The sequence below is a fragment of the Cherax quadricarinatus genome, chromosome 54 (genome assembly GCF_038502225.1).
Source record: "Cherax quadricarinatus isolate ZL_2023a chromosome 54, ASM3850222v1, whole genome shotgun sequence".
In the NCBI taxonomy this organism is placed as follows: Eukaryota; Metazoa; Arthropoda; class Malacostraca; order Decapoda; family Parastacidae; genus Cherax; species Cherax quadricarinatus.
In genome coordinates, this window is record NC_091345.1 from 10,720,026 (window position 1) to 10,742,328 (window position 22,303).

The following is a 22,303-nucleotide window of genomic DNA, read 5'->3' on the forward strand; positions in this document are numbered from 1 at the left end:
TCTCTCCCAACACGACCAGATGGGACCAGCAACAACAGCTGCTTGGTAGATTAATTATGGTTTAAAGCCTATGGATTACAGAAGTGCCATTAAGGTTGCTTGTAACCTGTTGCTACCAGTTAAGATTATACATTAATCCCTAAAATAGGTATTAAAGTGAGCTGTGTACCTACACTTCCTACAAGGAAGGTTCTTTGATGTTACAGGGTTAGTGTCCCCCCCCCCCTCACCTATGAATAAGTCTATATGCAGATGCACCTCTAGGTATATAGCCTGCGATACATCTCAATAAAGTGTATTTCTCGTGGAGCTAGTTTATAATCATAACTAAACGCTAAACCCATATGGGGTCATACAACGCTACATCATGGAGCGAAAATAGGCTGACTGTGGCACATTTAACTATCAACTATTTTTCATTTTATACCTTTTTGTATAATTACCACCCCTCATGGAAGGTTCCTTGATGTTGGTGAGGGGCTCTTGATTTAGGGAATTGGATCTGTGCTCCAGTAACCCCGAATTAAGCCTGAATGCCTTCCACATCCCCCCCTCCCCTGGGCGCTGTATAATCCTACGGGTTTAGCGCTTCCCCCTTGATTATAATAATAATAATGTATAATTACCATTTACCTATAGAGGAAAAAAGTGTTAGTTTACTTTTTAATATTTTTTTTTTTCAAAACTTACAGGCTATTTGTAGTCATTGTGTTTAAGTTAATATTAATTTGTGTGAACCTTTTTTTTTTTTTCCTCTGAAAAAGGAATTATTTTTCGCTTTGCACGGCAAGTGATTCATGTCAATACTGTGTTTTAAACCTGTGGTAATTCTTTTTAAACTTCCTTACCAATACTCAGCTTGCCTTTTCTGTAAATTAATATGGAAGTTGCATGCAAGATGATTACAGAAGCTGGTGACATGAGAACCTTCACTGCAGTCAAGCACCGTAATTACTGGAAACGTCTGAAGTGCCTTGACCTGTACTCCTTGGAACGCAGGCGAAAAAGAAGCATGATAGTTTACACCTGAAAAATCCTGTATACAGGTACGGGTCCCAAACCTGCACACACAAATCACTCGGCAGACTGTGCAACATACCCCCAGTGAAAAGTAAGGGTACCGTGAGTGCACTGACAGAAAACTCGGTAAGTCTCTTGAGGCACAAGATTATTCGGCAACCTCCCATCATGTATAGAGGGTATCAGTATCAGTAGACCCCTGGCTGTCTTCAAAAGAGCTTGATGAAGGCCTTAAATCAGTGACCGACCAGCCGCGACTGTAGTTTATACGTTGGAATGCGTGCGGCCAACTGTAACAGCTTGGTTAATCAGACCCTGACCCGCCGGAAGACCTGGTCATGGACCGGACCGTGGGGGCTTTGACCCCCGGGAACACCCTCCAGGTAGACGAGCACGGTGAAATTATTTTGACTTTTTTTTACTGTGGTTATCCAGCATTTAGCTGCATATAGTTTAGTGATTTGTTTTAGGGGACTTTTTTTTTTAAACTGATATGTTTGGGCGTTTTGAACTGTTTCGTAAAAATAAACTAAATACTTTTTCTCGATTGGCAGGAGTTGAAGGATGGACTGTCCATGGTATGGCGCCCGCTGGAAGCGACCTTCACCCAGGATCCTGACTTCATCTACTGGGTTCCTCCGCTCTATCATACAGATTTCTTCAGGTATTATATGCTCAATTGTTCTTTATCCTTCCCCCTCGCATTCACTTTAATCTTCTAATTTAATGTGTTCGTCTACCATTTTATATAACCCCCCTGTGGTAAATTTAAATTTTTTCGTATTAGCATTGAGTTTTTTATTCGTATGAAGACTATTTTGGTGACTATTTTTACCTATTCTTGGAAGAAGAGGGAACGCATTAGTTGGTACATTATATTGACGGCCACGAGAATGACAGCTAGAATGATTTTATAGAGTTGTCTTGTAGAAAGTAGCTCTTTGGGATCCTAGTTTTATATTAAATTTTGTAATTGTATTTTTTGCTCAGATGCTGTGGAGTAAAAACTAAATAGCCCCCCTTCCCCCCCCCAAAAAAAAATCATCCTTTAGGTTCCCCTTAAGTGATTTTAGGGTGTTAACTGTAATTATTATTCAGAAGCTATGCTACTACATTTAGTTTTGGTAAACTCCTAAACTAGTGCTTTGTTGCAGATTAGAGCATTCTGCTGCTATGGGTTCACATCGTATGTCACTGCAGATGGCCTCCTGTGCTTCTCAGTCTTCCTCAGCACAAGGCTCTCAGAGTACTACTGATCCAGATTCCAAACAGGATATCCTCTTTTACGAGCAGGAAATCACGCCTGAAAAACAAAGAAATGGATTAAGTAGTTCAACTGCACACTCCTCAAAAGGTTCTCAAAGTTTGTATGAGCCTTATAACTCGGTAAGGGATGGTGTTACTTCAGTTGATAATTGTGTAACTTATGCTCTATATGAGGACAGACTGCTGCACAATATTCGTCTAAGGTCTAGTAGTTCTTCTACTCCAAAGAACCAGAAGACTGCTCAGGCACACCTGAACAAAATGGCCTGCAGCAGACAGACAGAGAGAACCACTTCCAGGGATAAAACAGAGGTTCTCCATGGTTCTGCTGCCCTCAACCTGCCTTCATTTCACTCGTCAATAATGGCTAGGTAAATAGCTTTTTATTTAAATTGCATGGGAAATTATATTTGTTTAACCACTTTTAAAAGGAAGGAGCGTTGATGCTGGTGAAGGGATCTGATCCAAGGAATTGGTGCTACCTCACCTTCCCACGATTCCTGATTGCTTGCAGTCCCCCTAGTTTTAATTAAGCTCTTCCGATTGAATGTTAACTATTTTAATGATTTAGTTATTTTAACTTCGTGATAATCTTTATAAGAATAATATGCATGAATTGAAATATGGTATGGAGGAGTTGTAGACTAGTGAAAAAGTTGAATAGTAGTTCATGGTTGAGTGAGAGTTGGTCTAGTACCGCATTATTATTATTATAATCAAAAAGAAGCGCTAAGCCACAAGGGCTATACAGCACTGCAGGGCAGGAAGGAAGCGAGGGCATCAGGTGGCAAAAGGGAGATGGATGAGTAATAGGTTACGGATAACAGCGGGGCAGTGGATGGTGAAGGGGTCAAGGGCAGCAAGAGACTGAACTAGAAAGGGCTGAGAGGAGTGCGAAAGGTATCATCCGAGTTTGTGGAGTAAATCAGTCGTTGTCAAGAAGTCGATGAGAGTGTCAGGATTAAAGGAGGGTCCATCAGCAAGAAGGGAAGGTAAAGAGAGAGAGTAGTAGAACGAAGACGACATTGGAGGTAAATTCTGCGTGCTCGTTGATAGAGAGGGCAGTCTAACAGAATGTGGCTAATAGATACTGGAACTTGACTGCTCACAGAGAGGAACAGGGTGCCTCTCCATGAGATACCCATGAGTAAGACGAGTGTGGCCAATGCGAAGGCGGGAGAGAGTGGTCTCCCAACCTCTGCACTGATGACAAGAAGACGGCCAGTAACCTATGCTTGGTTTAATAGAATGAAGTTTGTTACCGAGCAGAGTTGACCAACGTTGTTGCCAATGGGTGTGAAGGTGGGTAGCTATTGCAGCAGAATAGTCCAGAAATGGAACACCTCTATAGGAAATTGGTAGGTCATGTACTGCTGACTGCACAGCAGTGTCTGCCTGTTCATTGCCCTGTACGTTGACATGACCAGGGACCCAACAAAAAACTATCTTTATGCTTGGTAGAGATACGGCGTAGCCAAAGTTGGATACGGAGAACTAGGGGGTGAGATGTATCAAATTTTCGTACAGCCTGTAGAGCACTAAGGGAGTCTGAGACTACCACAAATGATGACACAGGCATCAGTGCGATACGAATAAGTGCTGCAAGAATGGCATACAATTCAGCAGTAAAAAATGCTAGCCGAAGATAGTAAACGCCCTTGCACGACACTGTCCGGAAACACTGCTGCGAATCCGACGCCGTCTGAAGACTTAGAGCCATCTGTGTACACAGCGATGGCATGGGAATGAGAGTGGAAGTGATCAAGAAAAAGAGAGCGGGATGCCACCATAGGCAGTTGGGCTTTCAAGCAAGGGAGTGAGAAAGAACAGACCCGAACAGCTGGAACTTCCCAGGGGGGTAGAGAAAAGTGAGATGCTACATGAACATATAAAGGTGGTAACTGAAGGGAAGAAAAGAGCAAATGTAGACGAAGAGAAAAGGGACGGAGCAAACAGGGGCGGCGAACAAATAAAGAATGTCTACTAATATCGGTGACCATTCTATAAATGGAAGGATTGTGGAGATCGTGAGAGCGTACATAGTAGCGAAGGCAATGGGCATCACGGCGATCAGACGAGGATGGAACTTCGCTTCTGCATAGAGGCTCTCAACAGGGGAAGAGCGAAAAGCACCAAGGCATAAATGTAATCCTTGGTGATGGATGGAGTTAAGGCTAGAGAGAGTAGCAGGAGAGGCCGCTGAATAAATCTGGTCACCATAATCTCGTTTCGATAAAACGAGGGCTGAATGTAGGCGAAGCAGAGTTCGACGATCAGCTCCCCAGGAAAGATGAGCAAGGGTTTTAAGAAGGTTTAGCCAGCTGTGACAAGTCGCCTTCAGAGGTAATGTGAGGTTTCCAGGATAACCTACGGTCAAAGAGAAGGCCTAGAAACCTGACTGTATCACGTTTGGGGATACGAGAGCCATAGAGATACAAAAGATGATCGGAGATGACAGAGCGTCTAGTGAAAGTAATTTGGTGAGTTTTGGTACTGGAAAATTTAAACCCATGCGTGGTGGCCCAAGTGGAAACACGGCCGACCGCATGCTGGAGAGAAACTGCAATGAGATGAGTCAGTGCCTGCACAAGCAATAGTGAAGTCATCAACATAGTGATGACCAAATATTGGGTGGAAGAACAGAGGCCAAATCGTTTATAGCAAGGAGAAAAAGTGTTGTGCTCAGAACACATCCCTGAGGGACACCTTCAGCTTGGACAAAGTCCGGGGAAAGCACATTATTGACTCGAACACGGAAGTGTCTGTCAGTTAAAAAGTTCTTAAGGAAGGATGGTATAGATTGCCTCGGAGACCTAAGGAGTGGGCTTGGGCCAAAATATTATACCTCCAAGTTGTCATATGCCTTCTCACGGTCAAAAAATATGGCAATAACCGAGTGATTATTTGCAAAGGCATTACGAGCATACGTATCCAAGTGTAGTAAGGGGTCTATGGTAGAACAGCCCTTACGAAAGCCATGTTGACTAGCAGAGAGACTGTTGTCTCTAAATACCACATTAAACGGCGATTTACGAGATGTTCCATCACTTTGCAAACTGCACTAGTAAGAGCAATGTGACTGTAGTGGGAGGCATCATGTCCTGTAGTACCCGGCTTGCAGAAAGGGAGAACAATGGCAGATTTCCACAGCTGGGGAAGAACTACTTGTGCCCAAATAAGATTGAAGAGGTGTAAGAGGACTAAAAGGGCTGACTGATGTAAATGTTGTAACATACGAATATGAATGTCATCAGGTCCAGCTGCCGATGATCGGCAAGCTGAGAGTGTTGCCTCCAGTTCCTGAAGTGTAAAAGGCACATTATATTGTTCTTCTCTGAGAGAAGAAAAGTACAAGGGTACTAAAACTCTGGCAGACTGAAAGAAACGAGGGGCATAGATGGGGCCCCCGGGAAATACGGACCAGATGAGTGCCAATTTCACTGGCAATGCCAAGAGGGTTTGCTACATCAATACCGGCAACCTGTAGAACAGGAGCCGGGTCAGGAAAGTATTTACCACTCAATTTTCTCACTTTTTTCCAGACTGCACTCAGAGGAAGCAGCAAGTGCGTATATCATCACTGATGACATGGTGAGCGATCGCACGCTTCTGCTTAAAATCAAGAAGTCTCTCATTGGTTCTATTGCATCGGTACCTGCCCCATGCAGTGCGTTTCAAACGTACTGCATGAGCACAAGCAGGAGACCACCAAGGCACGCACTTCTGAGAATGCTTGCCTGAGGTTTGGGGTATAGAATGAGAAGCTGCGGTATAAACTGACGTCGAGAAGAGGTGTAGGAGCTCATCAATGGAGGATGAAGGAACCTCGCTAAAAGCAGTGAGCTGCGAGTAAAGGTCCCAATTTGCCCGATCAAATTGCCAGCGAGGGCTACGGAAAGGTGGTGAATATGAAGAAGTAAGAATGATTGGAAAATGATCGCTGTCATATAAGTCCGGTAGAACAGACCAGGTGAAGTCTAGTGCAGTGGAGGAAGAGCAGACTGATAGATCAATGCAAGAGTATGAGTACGAGGATCAAAATGGGTGGGAGTACCCGTATTTAAAACATGGAGGGGGTGAGAGGTGAGAAAAGCCTCCAACTGGATGCCACGTGAGTCACAATGAGACCCCCCCCCCCCCCCGAGGAAATGGTGGGCGTTAAAATCACCAAGTAACAGAAGTGGTGGTGGTAAGGATGAAACAAGAAAGGCAAAGGCTGGGATAGAAAATGCTCGAGAAGGAGAGAGATATAAAGTACACTTGAATAAGTGGTTTACAATATGGATATGGGCTGCAGTGTAATGCAGCGAGGTATGGACAAATAGTTGACAGTACGGAATATCATTGCATAGAAGGGCACTTTCATTAAAGGTCCCATCTGAGAAAGGATCCGAAGAATACAATAAATTATAGCCTGAGATAGGTTGGAAAACAGCTGAGTGTAATTTTGGTTCTTGTAAGCAAGCACCAACAGGGGAAAACCTGGAAAGCAACACCTAAAGCTCACTCCGATTGCCCCTGAGGCCGCGGATATTCCACTGTAAATAGGCCATGATTGGCGATGAAGAAAATGCCAGGAATCCGTAGGGAAAGGCACCTATGGACTAGAGGGGTTAGGAAAGTCAATGTGTGGTGGCATTGGAAGACGTTCAAGCAGCGAAGGAACTGAGCGTTGTGAAGAATGGGGTTGTGAAGATGGAGAGGGAAGAGAAGGAAGTGAATCAGTGTCCATTGAAGGTTTAGTCTCTGCAATATATTCGGAAATGGCTTCAAGTGCTTCTGAATTCAAAGATGTATGGGAGACCATATTGGAGATAGAAGGGGGAGGGTGAGTAAAGATTGGGACAGTAATGGACTGTACCAAAGTAGAGGGGGACGAAAGAGTGTAAGGGACTGGAGATGAAGTGTGGGGGGGGACAGAAGAGGCAGAAACCAGGGAGGTGGCAGAAGAGGGAGAAACTTGGGAGGGGACGGGGGTGGAAGGCATAGTACGAGGAGGAGGGTGAATCTCCACACTTGTAATAGAGCCAGAGAGAGGGGAAGAACTAGGCATAGAGACTGGAAAGGTAAAGTGTGGAGGTGGAAGAAGGGAAGGAAGGGGCAAAGAAGATTTGAGCAATGTGGATTTCTTGGACTTCTCAAGTAGAGGGGCGATTGGTATTAGGTGTCGTACGAGGTCTTGTCGATACTGGGGCTTGTGAGGAAGGACGCGAAGATGTGAGAACAGACTGAGTTGTAGTCGGGATGTCAGAGCCAAGGACAGCAAAAGGATTAGATGCCAGAGTGGCCATGGGAGGGGTAACAACAGAGGAGGCTGCAGAAGATGGGACCCCAGAAGTGGGGGGGGGGATGTTTTGAAACACGAGAATAAGGAACACTGGGTAGTCTCCCTTGGAGGCAGAGATGAGTAACTGCCATAGCATAAGGGAGACCTTCTGCCTCTGAGGCAATGGATTTCACGTTCATTTAAGTAGGCTTGGCAACGGCGGAAGTACGAAGGGTGAGCTTCATTAAAATTAAGGCAAGATGGAGGTTGACTGCAAGATGTATTAGAATGGTCGTCGGCACCACAGACTGGGCATTTGGCTATAGCTCTGCAATATTTCGCTGGGTGACCAAAACGCCAGCAATTTCTACACTGTTGCGGTGTAGGTATCACCTTTCAAACTTGTAACTGATGTCCCACGACATATACAGAAGTTCTCGGCTGTCAAAAGTTAAACGAGCCACATTGCAAAGGTAACTTCTCCGCCCACGGGCAGGAAGGACATAAGTGTCTACTTTGAGGATTGGGAGATCCTGGAGTTCCAGCTGTTCAAAAATGTCATTGCCACATGACTGGAAATTCTGTTGGACTATGGTATGGGGCAGAATGACAGTACCACTACAAGAATTGAGAGAGAGATGTTTTTCAATAGTGATAGGAGTAGTATCGATATTCGAAAGGAGAGAAAGATCATGAGCTTGGGTAGCATTCTGGACAGTGACTATGCGCGTACCGCTCTTGAGAGCATGAAATGAAATCTCTTTACCAACATGACACAGGAGCACTTTGCCAATACTATGGTTAGAAAGATAGGCAGAAGAAGAAGTCTTAAAGTAAAGAATTTAGTCCATTGTGTGGTCCGAAACTGAGCGTGGAGAGGGAGTGCATGACGTGTCTGTCTTTTCCGAGTAGAATGGGAAGGTAATGAAGGAGCATCATCAGGAGATTGACGTTGGCGTTTAGGAGTAGGACCGGAGTTGGTCCGGCGTGAAATGGGCTGGCGATTCAAAAATTGCCGTACCGTAGAGGGAGAGGCCGGAAGCATAGTCAAAGGAGAGCGGAGGTCAGACAAATCGAAGGAGTCGGTCAAAGCCCCGGTACCTGAAGCGGGTGAGGAAACAGCACCAGCAAGAGGTACAGGGGCATCGGAAGTGTCCGATGAGTGGTCTAAAAACAAGGCAGGGTCAGAATGGGGTGCGGTATCAAGAAGGGGCATGGGGGTAGTGGGTTTATGGATTGGGTTCTCCATGGTTAGGTTACTCCTTTGCTTTTTGTTAAGAAAAAAAAAAGAAAAAAGAAAATAAAAAAAAAGAATAAAAAGGGGGGAGCGGGGAGGAATAGTTCCCAGGTGGAATAAAAGGGCCGGAAATCTCCCTCCACGCCCCCCCCCCTCAAGGAAGGTTCCTTGATGTTGGTGAGGGGCTCTTGATTTAGGGAATTGGATCTGTGCTCCAGTTCCCCGAATTAAGCCTGAATGCCTTCCACATCCCCCCCCCCAGGCGCTGTATAATCCTCCGGGTTTAGCGCTTCCCCCATTGATTGTAATAATAATAATAATCCCTCCGTGCCCAAGAGGACCTCGGCACTGCTAGTAGTGCAGATGCAGCATGGAACCCGTGCCATACCCTACCCTTCATGCCAGTAAACGAGCAATCCGGGATAGCAACCTCGCATCTGCCGAGCTACCTTGGTGGACAAAAGAGAGGGCGGTCGGATATCCGCCACAAAGCATACCTCCTTCGGCCACCACCCCCGGAATCCGAAAGGTGGCTTCCAGAGATACACCCGTCGCCCGAAAGACACCCAAAGCTACTCCGGGATACCGGAGAGGGATCGGGACATCCCCAGGCGATCCAGATTCCACGGCAAACTACGCCACCGCCAAGAACCTCAACGGAATGGGATGGACCCCAGTATCCTTTCCCCTACCTAGGAACTAGTGAGCCTGTGGGAGAAATCCCAAAGGCCAAAAAGAGGAAGGGCAAAAGGGAGGGGTGAGGAGGAGGAGGAGGAAAGGAAAAAGGGAGGATGGGATAGGGAGGGGGGATCGGGGGGTAATTAGGTTCGGTCTGAGGAAGGAGACTGACAGGTCTGATTCCTCAGACCAAGAGCCTCTTCACCACAACAAGGAGCCCCCCTTGAAGAGGTCTAGTACTGCAGTATTTGAAGACCATTTGATCCCAGACATTGGATCTACTCTTCCTTGGATCAAACCTAATTGCTTCCCATTTCCCGAGCACTAAATTCCTACAGGTCTAGCGCTTCCCATGAATATAGTTTTTTCTTTTTGTATACTTTTAGCGCGTTGTCTTGGGCATAAAATAACTTCATTATTTCTGAACCATTGTCAGATTTAGCACTTAATTTTATTATATTTCTTAATTTTAAACAACTTGAGTATGCAGGGAAATTCCTTGAAGCTGGTGATGAGCTCTGTATGCAAAAAATTAGAGCTTTCCCTCCCTTTCATTGGATATAGTCTGATTGCTTTCCAGCGCTGTATAAGCAGTCAGGTTTAGCGCATAATTTGATAATTCCTTCCATTCCTAGGCTATGTATGCCCTATCTGGTTTAGCGCTCTCCAAATAAATTATTTTGGATTACAGGAGAGGCGAGTGGATGACCTTGCAGCGAGGTCACACGGGTTACATGAATGACCTCAACCCCGGTAACCTGACCCAGATCGTTGGCGGTGAAATGTCAAATAAACGAATCTATCTGGTATCTGTTTTGCTGCTTCTGCTGCTTGGGATTGTGCTTACAGCAGGTAAGAAGAACAAAGAGGCTACTTTTATAACCTGCAAGATAGCTGGAGCTGCTGCTCCCTTTCGATCAAACCAATTCTCCAATTGCCAGTGTGCTGTTTGATCCCTATGGGTTTAGCTCTTCCTCGTACACATGTTTATGCTATTAGATTATTATAATGGAAGCGCTAAATCTGTATGGGTCAGACAGCGCCTGGGGAAAAGGTAATCGGATACGATCCAAGGAAGGAGAGGGCAGCTTCAGTTCCTTGAATCACGAGCCCTTTACCACATGAAGGTACCCTCCCCCTTCCTTAATGGGTTCTACAATGGTAAACTTGAGAACTACCATAGGACTTTTTTCATGAAAGGCGGAAGGGGTGAGGTGCAGATTAAAATCCACCTTTGGTTTGCAGGCATAAAGGTGTGTTTTTTCTTTGTGTAATTTTATGAAAAGTTCTTAAATGCAATTTATCATTGCCAATCTGTTTGATTTAAAATTGGTTCATGTTGCAGTGATAGTCTTCACCTGCAAACAGAAAGTGCATCTTTGATTGTGAACTAGAGGAATGAAACCTGTCGAGCTGCATGTCATCGTATCTCTGAACAAATTTAGAGTACATCCATTAGCTTGGCCACATCATACGAAACCCATTTAACTAGTTGTGCATGTTTAAAGTATTGCTCAAAGACCTAAGTAAAATTCACGTAATATAATGCTTAATTTACCTAACCTCTAAGTATTTGCCTAAATTAGATTTTCTCGTATGGATGGGCTGAGTCACTCCTCAGGTTGCAAGCTTGGTTTAATATTGTATTGATAGTAACTTGAACCTACCAACACTACTGTTCTCATTTTTAAAATGTCTGAACAGTTTGTCCAACCTTTTTACTGGGGTCTTATAATTGGGTTATGTGAAGTATTGTTCTTTAGGCTGTAGTTAATAAGTTTATTATTTATATTCTTATTGATATTTTTGTGCATCCAGTCATTCTACTTTAGTTTACATATTCCTTCCCAGTAGTTCTTCCATTGCTTTATACAAACGAGATTAAATCTTTTTCTGCTCTTAGAGAAAAGGGTAGATAACAGGTATGAGAAATTTATTTTGTTGGCTCTCCATAGGGCCAGTTAAACCATTTTGGCATGAGCATGGTTCAATTGTTTTGTGATCACTGCTTTTGATCTGTGTGAGCTTTCATTACCTTATATATTCTAAACAATTGTATCCGCTATCTTCACTTAATTAGGTATGCAAGACATTACTTGGACTCCACACCTTGTTCTAATTTTGATTTTGGGCTAGAATTGTTAGAAAAAAAAGTAGGTTCACTTTACATTCTTTTCCTCGCCCTGCCCCTCCCCATAAGAAAGCTAAATTTTTTAGTTCCTAGGATAGACAACTTTAGCAATTGTATATTACCTGAATTTTTGCAGTTAGATAAATTTTGCTGCAGAATTGTTGTATATCGGAACTTAGTTATCCATAACACGTAATGATTTGGACTTAACAAAATTTATTAATGTAATCTGTTGTGGGTTGATTCAGATTCAAGAACTGTTCTCTGAGAACATTGTATTCTATATTATGTAATTCACTAATAAATTAGTACAGTTCAGATCTGTCGTCTTCTAAGAAAGGATTAACAGCTCCAGTTCCTTTGATCAGAAGCTATCCCCCCCCTTGAAGCACACACAAGGTCGCACGAACTTTCACGTTCTACATTTGGTTTTTTACTTCAATACGCAAAGTAACTTCCATTGTACTTTGACAGTCTGACATAAGCGAGGCGAGTTGAACAGTACACTGTGGCATCCACCCATTTATAACATGGTTAACTAAAATTGGTAGCTCTTTTACATACAGGTGGTAAGATTAGTTTATGGCAGTATTGAGCAACTGAGTACTGCCCTTGTGTGTTTACAGTGACCCGTAAACTTGCTTAAAACTGGACCTTTGGAACTGTGGGGATGGAGGGGATGGCGGCCAAATTGGAGTCTCAATGCTGACCCCTCCAAGTAGTGTTACATAGTCTTCAGTGTCTGGCAGTGTATTAGGCTAGGGCCAGGCAGGTATCACAATGCAGGCATCATTTTGGTCCTGTCTGCCATATAATAATCTGTTGGTCACTCGCGTATTCCTTTTAGCTCCTCGGTCATTTGTTCTAGCAAACGGGTAAGCCAACATAGAGCTGAAGATAGTTGTTGTTAATGAGCCTTATTAATAATCTCTACGTCTACGCAAGGGCGATTTGAAAATCGTCCTTGCATAGACACGTCTAGGTTTTCCTAACTACGGGTTTTTGGGGTTAAACTTTATTTGGTTTAAAATGCAAAATAAATATATAATGAATGAAGTATTTTATTTAGAATGCGGGATAGTGCCCTTTTTTTATGGGAGCTTGTTTCCCCTTGTATTATGACCTTGATACCCATACTCTGAAAACCATTATCACAATTTGTGTAAATTTAGCAAATTACTATCCAGTACACTCCAAAACCAGTTTGAAGTCTATTTAAAAAACAGTACTATATTGGCAAATTATCAAACAAATATCCTAGTTTAATAAAATTGGCAAAATGGAACTAATACGGACTAATAACACTATTCTTTTTTTTAACAAAAATATAAGAATGCTGACGAAGCTCTGACCCTTTTGGGTTTAGCGTTTAGTTATGATTATAATAATACTGAAAATTTGAAGCCGCTCGGAAGGGTTATCCAGTTGTTGCATGGAAAACTATTTTCACTTTTTAATTGTTGTAAAATTGGCTAATTTGTACCATCACTGTTTAATTAAAGCATTAGCGACACCGCAATTTGGATATTTTCAGCCTGGCCTTCGGTACCTTAATAGGTTTGTCATTTTTCTCTTAGATATTGTCATTTTACCCAGGATAACTTCCAGCAGGTACAGGTACACATAAATACAGTTAAATAAATTATCATACATAGCAGTATGTGTAGATTACCTAGTTTAACTCAAGTCATGTACTTCCATTATGGTCCTTTTTTTTTTTCCTATTCTGTAGATACGATCCACAGCAATCGACTAACAAACAAATGTCTGTTGTTTTTTACTACTACATAATCAGTGTTGTAAGAAACTCCCTTGCCAACCAGGGATAAATTTTGACAAAAAAAAATCTTTAATCTTGCCACTCCGGGGAATCCAGTGTGTGAACATTACGCCACCTTTCTTATATAGTGGCAGAATATTCAGTTGAATAACTTGAACTATTTTTTTAACATACCAATTTGTTAAATTTTGTTACATCTCTTATTACGTTCGTCTATATACATCTCATACGAGCGACAGGTTCTGGATTTGCTATCGGCTATAGTTTTCAGCTGGATAAAAAATTGAATAATTGAGTAAATATCAACAGAGTCGGGTTATCTCCCTCTGGCAGGTTTCCTCAGACTAGACACTTCTGTCAGTAATTCCCCACCGCATCACATCTTTCCTCCTGTAATAATTATTGTTCTAGTGCCTTTGTGTTAGTCACTGTAGCCGCTGGAAGAACCATCATATCCTGCCAACGCCTTCAAACCATGGCTGAGCAAGTGTAAGTAAAATATTAGACATTCAATGTTGACACGATGGTGATGAGGCTCTTGATCCAAGAAATTGGACCTGTTCTATCCTTCCCCTCCCCCTTTCCTGGCATCAAACTATCTCCCATTCCCCAGGCGCCGTATGACCCCTACGGGTTAAGCGCTTCCCCACAGTAATAGATAATTCTTTGGTAATTGTAACCTCCTAATTTGTTTTAATGGTTGTATACAGAGGTTAGTTGAATGTTTAGTTTAAGAGAACTAAGAAAAGCCCACCTTGACAACCTACTGAGAAGCAGACGTGGGTCTTCCAGAGAAGTACCTTGATGCTGGCGAAGGGCTCTTGATCCAAGGAATTTGTTACCCTCTTCGGATCATACTTGATAACCTTCCTTTCCTCAGGTGTTATAATGGCCTTTACGGGTTTACCGCTCCCCATTGAATACTAACATTTGCAGTGCTGAAGACTTTGATCCCAGCTACTCTGAGCGAAAAGTAATTCTACAAAAAGAAAACCATATACCTAATAATCATTCCTAATAAAAATCTTTAAGAATTTGGACAATAATTAAGGACCACAATAGAAATGTCTTACTTTTTTTTTTCCTTGTCTGTTCATTTCTTTATATAGGCAAGTTGTATAGTAGTGATCAGTGTGACCCATAAAGATTTGGTACACATATTTTAATATAATAGTTTAGAGGTACACAATTACAATGTATAAAAACATTTCAACATGAATGATTACAAACTGCATATAGTCATTATCCATATAATAGTGTATGTCAAGTCATAAAAGTGACCTTTTATGACTTAATCTATGCCATTTTGGCAATTTCTCTAAAGGATTTAAATCCATTAGATTAGGTCAAGTTAGGTTGCATTACATATGGTTACGTTAAGTAACTTAACCTGAAAATACCACTGTCTGATTATTCATGCATCATTTCCTTATCTTCCAAAGCATTTCACACAAGAAATGATTGGCAGTCCCTTGATGTAAATAGGTTGTGTATATTTAAAAGCATAAAAAAATTATCTAATTCCACCAGAGTAGCTGTCGAGGTAACTATTACTAAAAAGTTATAGTATGTACTTTGTATTTTATGATAACTTAATATCAAGTATCCCTACAGATCCATCTGAGCTCTCATTTTGTTTCTCATCCAAACACTTGTGTATTTAAATGGTATTGTATAGTACAGCACTTACAGTACTGGCAGTTTGTTGTTTGTAAAAGATTGATTTTTCATAGTCAAGATGCTGTGCTGTATACAAAACATAACTTAATTTTTTTTTTAATTACTAGTCACAGAAGATTAATAGCCCAAGAAAGCAAAGCAGTTATATGGCTGGTGGGGTTCTTTTATAAGCACTCCCCAGGATGTGACCCCCTAAGTTGGCTAACTTTTAGGTATATATATTTACCGTTGATTGGTTTGCCCAGATTGCACTGCTTAACAATATTTAATTACATGTAAACAACATTTTTATATACTGCGGAAAATAAATAGTTCTGTTGTTAGGTAACAGGATCTGTAGGTGTTTGGGATAGTCAGATTTTTCATTCTTCTGTTTAATCACCAGCTGTCTTGGAAATCTCACATTACCTCCCTGAAAGCAATTTGCCATAGCCAGCTGAACCTCCTTAAAACCCTTGCTCATCTTTCTTAGGGGCAGATTGTCGAGCTCTTCTTCGACTTCATTTGACCCTCGTTCTGTCAAAACTAGGTTATGGCGACGATATATTCTGCGGCCTTTCCTGCAACTCTTTCAAAATTTGATCCATTCGTCAGGGATTACGTTTGTGTTTAGGTGCTTTTCATTCTTCCTTTGCCGAGGACCTATATGCAGAGGCAAGTGTTTCATATTTGGTGTAATGCCCATTGCCTCCAATATTTTGTCCCCTCTCATGACCTTCATGATCCTCCTACGTACAGAATGGTATCAGATATTAGTAGAGGTTTATTTGATTGCCGCTGGTGTACTTCGTCCTATTTCTCTTCATATTCACTCTTGGCTTCTCTTCAAATGCCCTCTTTATATGTTCACATAGCATCTAACTTTTCTTTCCCCTCGGGAGGTTCCAATGGTTCACGTCTGTTCTTCCCCATTGCTGTGCGTGAAGCTCAAATACCTACAGCTGCTTCTCACTTTTTATTTTACTTTTGGCCTCATTTTCATGCTGCTGCAATTTACACTGATGGTTCATCTTTACAAATGCATTTATTCTCAGTGTTAATTTTATGCATGTCTTAAATGCTCACATTTATTTAGAAGTTGGTAGTCATAAAATTGATATTTAGTTTTCTTAGGTCGATATAGCCACTATTGTTCATTTAGCTACCTCTCGATTATTTTTTTTTTTTACCATTGAAAAACTCCTACCCCATGTCTAGTTCTTAAGAATTCTTTAAGCATTAGGATTAGTCTATACTCGAAATGCACTGCATGCTAGTAGCTTTTTGTGCCTAAGAATATTTTATTACATGTAAATTACATTACCTGTATACAGGTCAGCCGTCACTGGCTGGCATTGGCCTTAAATCGAGCATTGGTATCTGCAAAAGTTTTATCCATAATTTTTATTTAAAGACATTATACTGTATATAAATATATTTTAAAAGTCCATGGTATGCACTATTTCAGGAAAATTTTGACTAGGACTAGAATGCTTAATTAACACTAAAAGATTACATAGGTGTGGAGGTCCTTATGCTTGTGTGTATTACAAGATATTCATAGGAAGATACTAGTTATGCTAGTAAGGTACAGATTAAAAGATTATTTGCTAAAAGTTACATTTGTAATTGGCAAGTTAGAAAAGGTTGAATGGTAATTTATAAAATTACAATAAGATTAGTTTCCAGTTAAAGATTATTCAGTAAAACGGTGGAACCTCTGTTTTCGTATGCCCCAGTTTTTGTAAGATTCGGTTTTCGACAACTTCGTTGAAATTTTGTCGCCAGTTTTCGTACATCCGCTCGGTTTTAATAGTTGAAAGTGGTCCATACCAAATCCATCTGTGTGACGCGGCCACTTGAGTGCCCACACAAAGCATCCCATGCATTTGTGACTGTCTACCTTTGTTTCTCGTTGAGTGAGCATCACTTCGTGTTCATCCGAGACATTTCATAAAAATCCATTGGTTTTTTGTGCTTGTTTGTGTGACTGCTAAAGTCACCTTGGGGCCAAAGAAAGTTCTGAGTGCCAGCCCTTTGATAAAGACAAACGTGGTAGAATTCAAGAAAGAACTCGTAGCAAAGTATGAAAGTGGAGTACGCATGGCCGCTCTCGCCAGGATGTACGGGAAGGCCGCATCAGTGATCAGTTCGATCCTGGTGTAGAAAAAAGAAATAAAGGAAGCTGATGTTGTGAAAGGGGTAAATATGCTAATGAAACAGATCACAGTCGATGTTGAGAAGTTGTTGGTGTGGATCAACTATTTATTTATTTATTTATTTAGAAATTTTAGCATACATACAGAGGTACAAAAAAAATACAGGTAAGAGCAGCATGCCAAAGCCACTTATATGCATAGCATTACGGGCTGGCTTAAAATTAACTTAAGATTAACTAAGCAATGATGAAATCAGTGATAAGACATTATTGTAAACAGATAACTATAAAGCACAAATGAGTACTATTACAAAGACAGGTCATATGGTTGCATGCATTGCTGTTCATTCAGTAGAATGGAGTATTCTGTTAGGTAGTGTATTTAAAAAAATAGTTAGATTGGGTCCTAGGTTTAACATTTATGTGATATAATTGAGAGTAACATTTTGGATATACAATTTATAAGGTTCAGTTATTCAGTATTTATTTGGTTTTGAGTGAGTAAGTGAACTTTGAGAAGTTCAGTTAGCGGGAGATAGTGTTTTGGAGGCGATAATTTGCCAAAAGGCAAGGCAGTTGCATGTGGATCTCACAAATGCCTAGAACAAATGCTACTGTTAATGAATTCAAGGCAGCAGAGGCTGGTTCAACAAATTCAAAAAGCAAACTGGCATACACAGTATGGTAAGGCATGGCGAGGCTGCAAGTTTGGACAAACATGGGGCCGAAGAATTCGTTGATTAATTCAAGGAGTTCTTAGAGGCTGAAGAATTCCTCCCCCAACAAGTCTTCAAATGTGACGAAACAGGCCTCTTTTGTAAGAAAATACCAAAGAGGACCTACATCACAGGAGGAAAAGGCACTGCCAGGACAAAAGCTTATGAAGGATAGGCTAACACTATTGTTCTGTGATAATGCTAGTGGGGAATTCAAATTGAAGCCTTTACTGGTATATCACTGAAAATCCCAGAGTGTTCAAGAAAAACAGTCATCAAGAGTAAATTGCGTGTGATGTGGAAGGCTAACAGTAAGGCATGGGTCATGAGGCAAATTTTCGTTGAGTGGGTCATTGAAGTGTTTGGCCCGAGTGTGAAGAAATACTTCCTGGAAGATCAGTTGCCACTAAAGTGCCTCCTGGTAGTGGTCAATGCTCCTGCTCATCCTCCAGACTTGGAAGACCAGTTGGTGGAGGAGTTTAGTTTCATCACAGTGAAGTTCTTGCCCTCTAATACCATTCCTTTCATCCGGCCCATGGACCAGCAGGTCATTTCAAACTTCAAAGAAACTACCCCAAAGCACTTTCGGAAGTGCTTTGAAGTGACCTCGGACACTGAATTGACCCTAAGAGAGTTCTGGAGGAATCATTTCAGTATCCTCAGTTGCATAAGCCTTATAGATAAGGCTTGGCAGGAAGTGACTTCCAGGACGCTGAACTCTGGTTGGAGAAAATTGTGGCCAGAATGTGTCCTCGAAGGATTTTCAAGGGTTTGAGGCTGACCCTGATGACCCTATGCCTATTGTGGAATTATTTTCTTTGGGGAAGTCCATTGGGTTGGATGCAAGTGGCCAGGATGTGGAAGAGTTGGACAACCACAGATAAGCTAACCACTGAAGAGCTGCAAGACCTTCAGTAGGAACAGCAACAGACTGCAGCTGAGGAAATTTCTTCAGAGGAGCAGGAGGAAGAGAGAGGGGAGAATGTGCCGCCTTCAGTGATTAAGGACGTGTGCAAAGTGGAGCGAGTTGCAAAGTTTTGTGGAGAAATATCACCCTAACAAAGCTGTTTCAAGCCATGTCTGTAACATGTTCAATGACAATGCTTTGTCCCATTTTAGGCAAATCTTAGAGATGCCAGAAACAGACCTCTCGGGACAGATTTTTTGTGACGGGTACAGTGACGTCTTCAGCTGGTCCTAGTGCCAGTAAAAGACAAAGAAGGAAAGTAACCCCGGATAGGGCCTTAATACCTTATGGAAGGGGATTCCCCTTCCAAACAATAACCTCTCCTCCTCCCTCCTTGCCATCTTCTATATGCCAATAAATCTTCAATAAAGGTAAAAGTGATGTTAAATGTTCATTTATCCATTTCATTAGTGATATTTATTTCTCATTTTCTGTATGTAAAACTATAGTTATTCTCAAAATGTATTTTTTGTTAATATTTTTGGGTGTCGAATGGATTAATTGGGTTTACATTATTTCTTATGGGAAATATTGCTTCAGTTTTCATATTCGGTTTTTGTCAGACTTTTTAGAACAGATTAATCATGAAAACCAAGGTTCTACTGTACTTAAATTTTAATTCTAAAGTTAGAAAAAGTAGAATTCTCATTTTTTAATTTATTTAACAAATCTGCTGTCTCTCACTGAGGCCCCTCAAGGAAGGTTCCTTGATGCTGGTGAGGGGCTCTTGATCTAGGGAACTGGATCTGTGCTCCAGTTCCCCGAGTTAAACCTGAATACCTTCCATCCCTCCCCCAAGCACTGTATAATCCTATAGGTTTAGTGCTTCCCCCTTGATTATAATAATAATAATAATAATAATCTCACTGAGGCAGGATAACACCCCCCCCCCCCCACAAAAAAAAAATTGCTTTCACCATCATTCACACACAATCACTGTCTTTGCAGAGGTGCCCAGATATGACAGTTTAGGTGCCGTTCCAAACAGCCAGTATCCCAAACCCCTCCCTTTTTTTTTTTTTACGGTATAAAATATTTCAGGGGATGTGTGGAGTAAATATGATTAGTCTAATTTAGTAGACACCGCATTTTCAGTTTAACAAATTATCACAATTCTTTATATCTGGGAGGCTATTCCATGTTTTTGGCCCTTATTCTTTCTATCAAGTGATGTTTGAGGTAGTATAACTAAAGTTAATCCAGGCCCAAATTACATATGGGACTTACGGGTAAGTGAGTAGTATAATGTTAGCAAGGTGGAGTAGGGTACATAGAGAATTTGACAGGTCTCCCTCGTTTTATGCGATAGATGTGATCCTGGCACAAAATGCATTGCATAATTTGTGGCTTTCTTTTGTGCCCGCCAACGTTTTATTACATGTATACCTCTTCAAGGGGAGCTCCTTGGCGTGGTGAAGAGGCTCTTGGTCTGAGGAATCAGACCTGTCGGTCTCCTTCCTCAGACCGAACCTAATTACCCCCCAATCCCCCTTTCCCTATCCCATCTTCCCCTTTTTCCTTTCCTCCTCCTCCGTACCTCTCCCTTCTCCCCACCTCTCCCTTTTGCCCTTCCTCTTTTTGGCCTTTGGGATTTTTCCCACAGGCACACTAGTTCATAGGTAGGGGGAAGGGTACCGGGGTCCATCCCATTCCGTTGAGGTTCTTGGCGGTGACGTAGTTTGCCGTGGGATCTGGATCGCCTGGGATGTCCCGATCCCTCTTCAGTATCCCGGAGGGTGGCTTTGGGTGTCTTTCGGGCGACGAGTGCATCTCTGGAAGCCACCTTTCGGATTCCGGGGGTGGTGGCCGAAGGAGGTATGCTTTGTGGCGGATATCCGGCCACCCTCTCTTTTGTCCACTGAGGTAGCTCGGCAGATGTGAGGTTGCTATCCCGGATTGCTGGTTTACTGGCATGAAGAGTAGGGTATGGCACGGGTTCCATGCTGCATCTGCACTACTTGCGGTGCTGAGGTCCTCTTGGGCGCGGAGGGAGATTTCTGGCCCTTTCATTCCTCCTAGGAACTATCCCTACCCGGTCCCCCCCTTTTTATATTTTTTTTTTATTTTCTTTTTCTTTTTTTCTTAGAAGTAACCTAACCATGGAGTCCCAAATCCATGACCCCGCTACTCCTGGGCCCCTCATTGTTACCGCACCCTGTTCTGACCTTGCCTCGTCTTTTGGCCACTCTTTGGACACTCCTAAGGCCCCTGTACCTCTTGCTGGTGCTGTTTCGTCACCCGCTTCAGGTGCCGGGGTTTCGACTGACAACTTTGATTTGTCTGACCTCCTCTCTCCTTTGACTATGCTTCTGGCCTCTCCCTCTACGGTGCGGCAATTTTTGAATCTCCAGCCCATCCCACATCGGACCGACTCGGGTCCCACTTCTAAACGCCAACGACAATCTCCTGATGATACTTCGTTACCTTCCCATTCTACTCGGGAAAAGACCGACATGTCACGCACTCCCTCTCCACGTTCAGTTTCGGACCACACAATGGACTAAATTCTTTACTTTAAGACAGACTTCTTCTGTGGCCTATCTTTCCGACCATAGTATTGGCAAAGCGCTCCTACGCCACATTGGTAGAGATTTCCTTTCATGCTCTTAAGAGTGGTACATGCATCATCACGGTCCAGATTTCTACCCAAGCTCATGATCTTTCTCTTCTTTCACATATCGATACTATTCCTGTCACTATCGAAAAACATCATTCCCTCAATTCTTGTAGTGGTACTGTTATTCTGCCCCATACCATAGTCCAACAGAATTTCCAGACATGTGGCAATGACATTCTCGAACAGCTGGAACTCCTAGATCTCCCAGTTCTCAGGGTAGACACTTATGTTCTTCCTGCCCGCGGGCGAAGACGATACCCTTGCAATGTGGCTCGTTTAACTTTTGACAGCCGTGAACTCCCATCCTCTGTTCATGTAGCAGGACATCAGTTACAAGTTCGGAAGGTGATGTCTACACTGCAACAGTGTAGGAATTGCTGGCGATTTGGCCACCCAGCAAAATATTGCAGATCTATAGCCGAATGCCCAGGATGTGGTGCCGATGACCATTCTAATATGTCTTGCAGCAACTCCCTCTTGCCTTAATTGTCATGCGGCTCACCCTTCGTACTCTCGCCGTTGCCAGGTCTATTTAAATGAACGGGAAATTCGTTGCCTCAAAGAGGCAGAAGGTCTCCCTTATGCCATGGCAGTTTCTCATCTCTGCCTCCAAGGGAAACTACCCCATGTTTCTTATTCTCATGTTTCAAAACTCCCCCCCACTTCTGGGGTCCCATCTTCTGCAGCCTCCTCTGCGGTTGCCAGTCAAATAGTCACTCCTGTATCTAATTCTTTTGCTGTCCTGGGCTCAGACGTCCCTACTTCAACACCTCAGTTCGTCCTCACTTCTTAGTGTTCTCCCTCACAA

The 22,303-nt window shown here is 42.4% G+C and overlaps 2 protein-coding genes across 3 annotated transcripts in view; both read left to right on the top strand.

Moving 5' to 3' along the window:
• LOC128699096 (uncharacterized) overlaps window positions 1-13,088 on the top strand; it is a 59,766-nt gene extending 46,678 nt beyond the window's left edge. Inside the window, exons 3-6 of the mRNA XM_070096600.1 lie at window positions 1,575-1,684; window positions 2,175-2,657; window positions 10,159-10,319; window positions 10,813-13,088. Of these exons, the coding sequence (XP_069952701.1) occupies window positions 1,596-1,684; window positions 2,175-2,657; window positions 10,159-10,319; window positions 10,813-10,850 (771 nt within the window). The 5' untranslated portion in view covers window positions 1,575-1,595 and the 3' untranslated portion in view covers window positions 10,851-13,088. The remainder of the gene's footprint in view (window positions 1-1,574; window positions 1,685-2,174; window positions 2,658-10,158; window positions 10,320-10,812) is intronic.
• A 593-nt stretch (window positions 13,089-13,681) lies between these two features.
• Pgd (phosphogluconate dehydrogenase) overlaps window positions 13,682-22,303 on the top strand; it is a 138,898-nt gene continuing 130,276 nt past the window's right edge. The window contains exon 1 of one of the 2 annotated variants that reach the window (XM_070096588.1): window positions 13,682-13,867. Coding sequence is in view for 1 of the 2 variants with exons in the window: in XM_070096587.1 (XP_069952688.1) it covers window positions 13,854-13,867 (14 nt within the window). In the remaining variant the exon portion in view is untranslated. The remainder of the gene's footprint in view (window positions 13,868-22,303) is intronic. The other variant, XM_070096587.1, reaches the window with a different exon arrangement.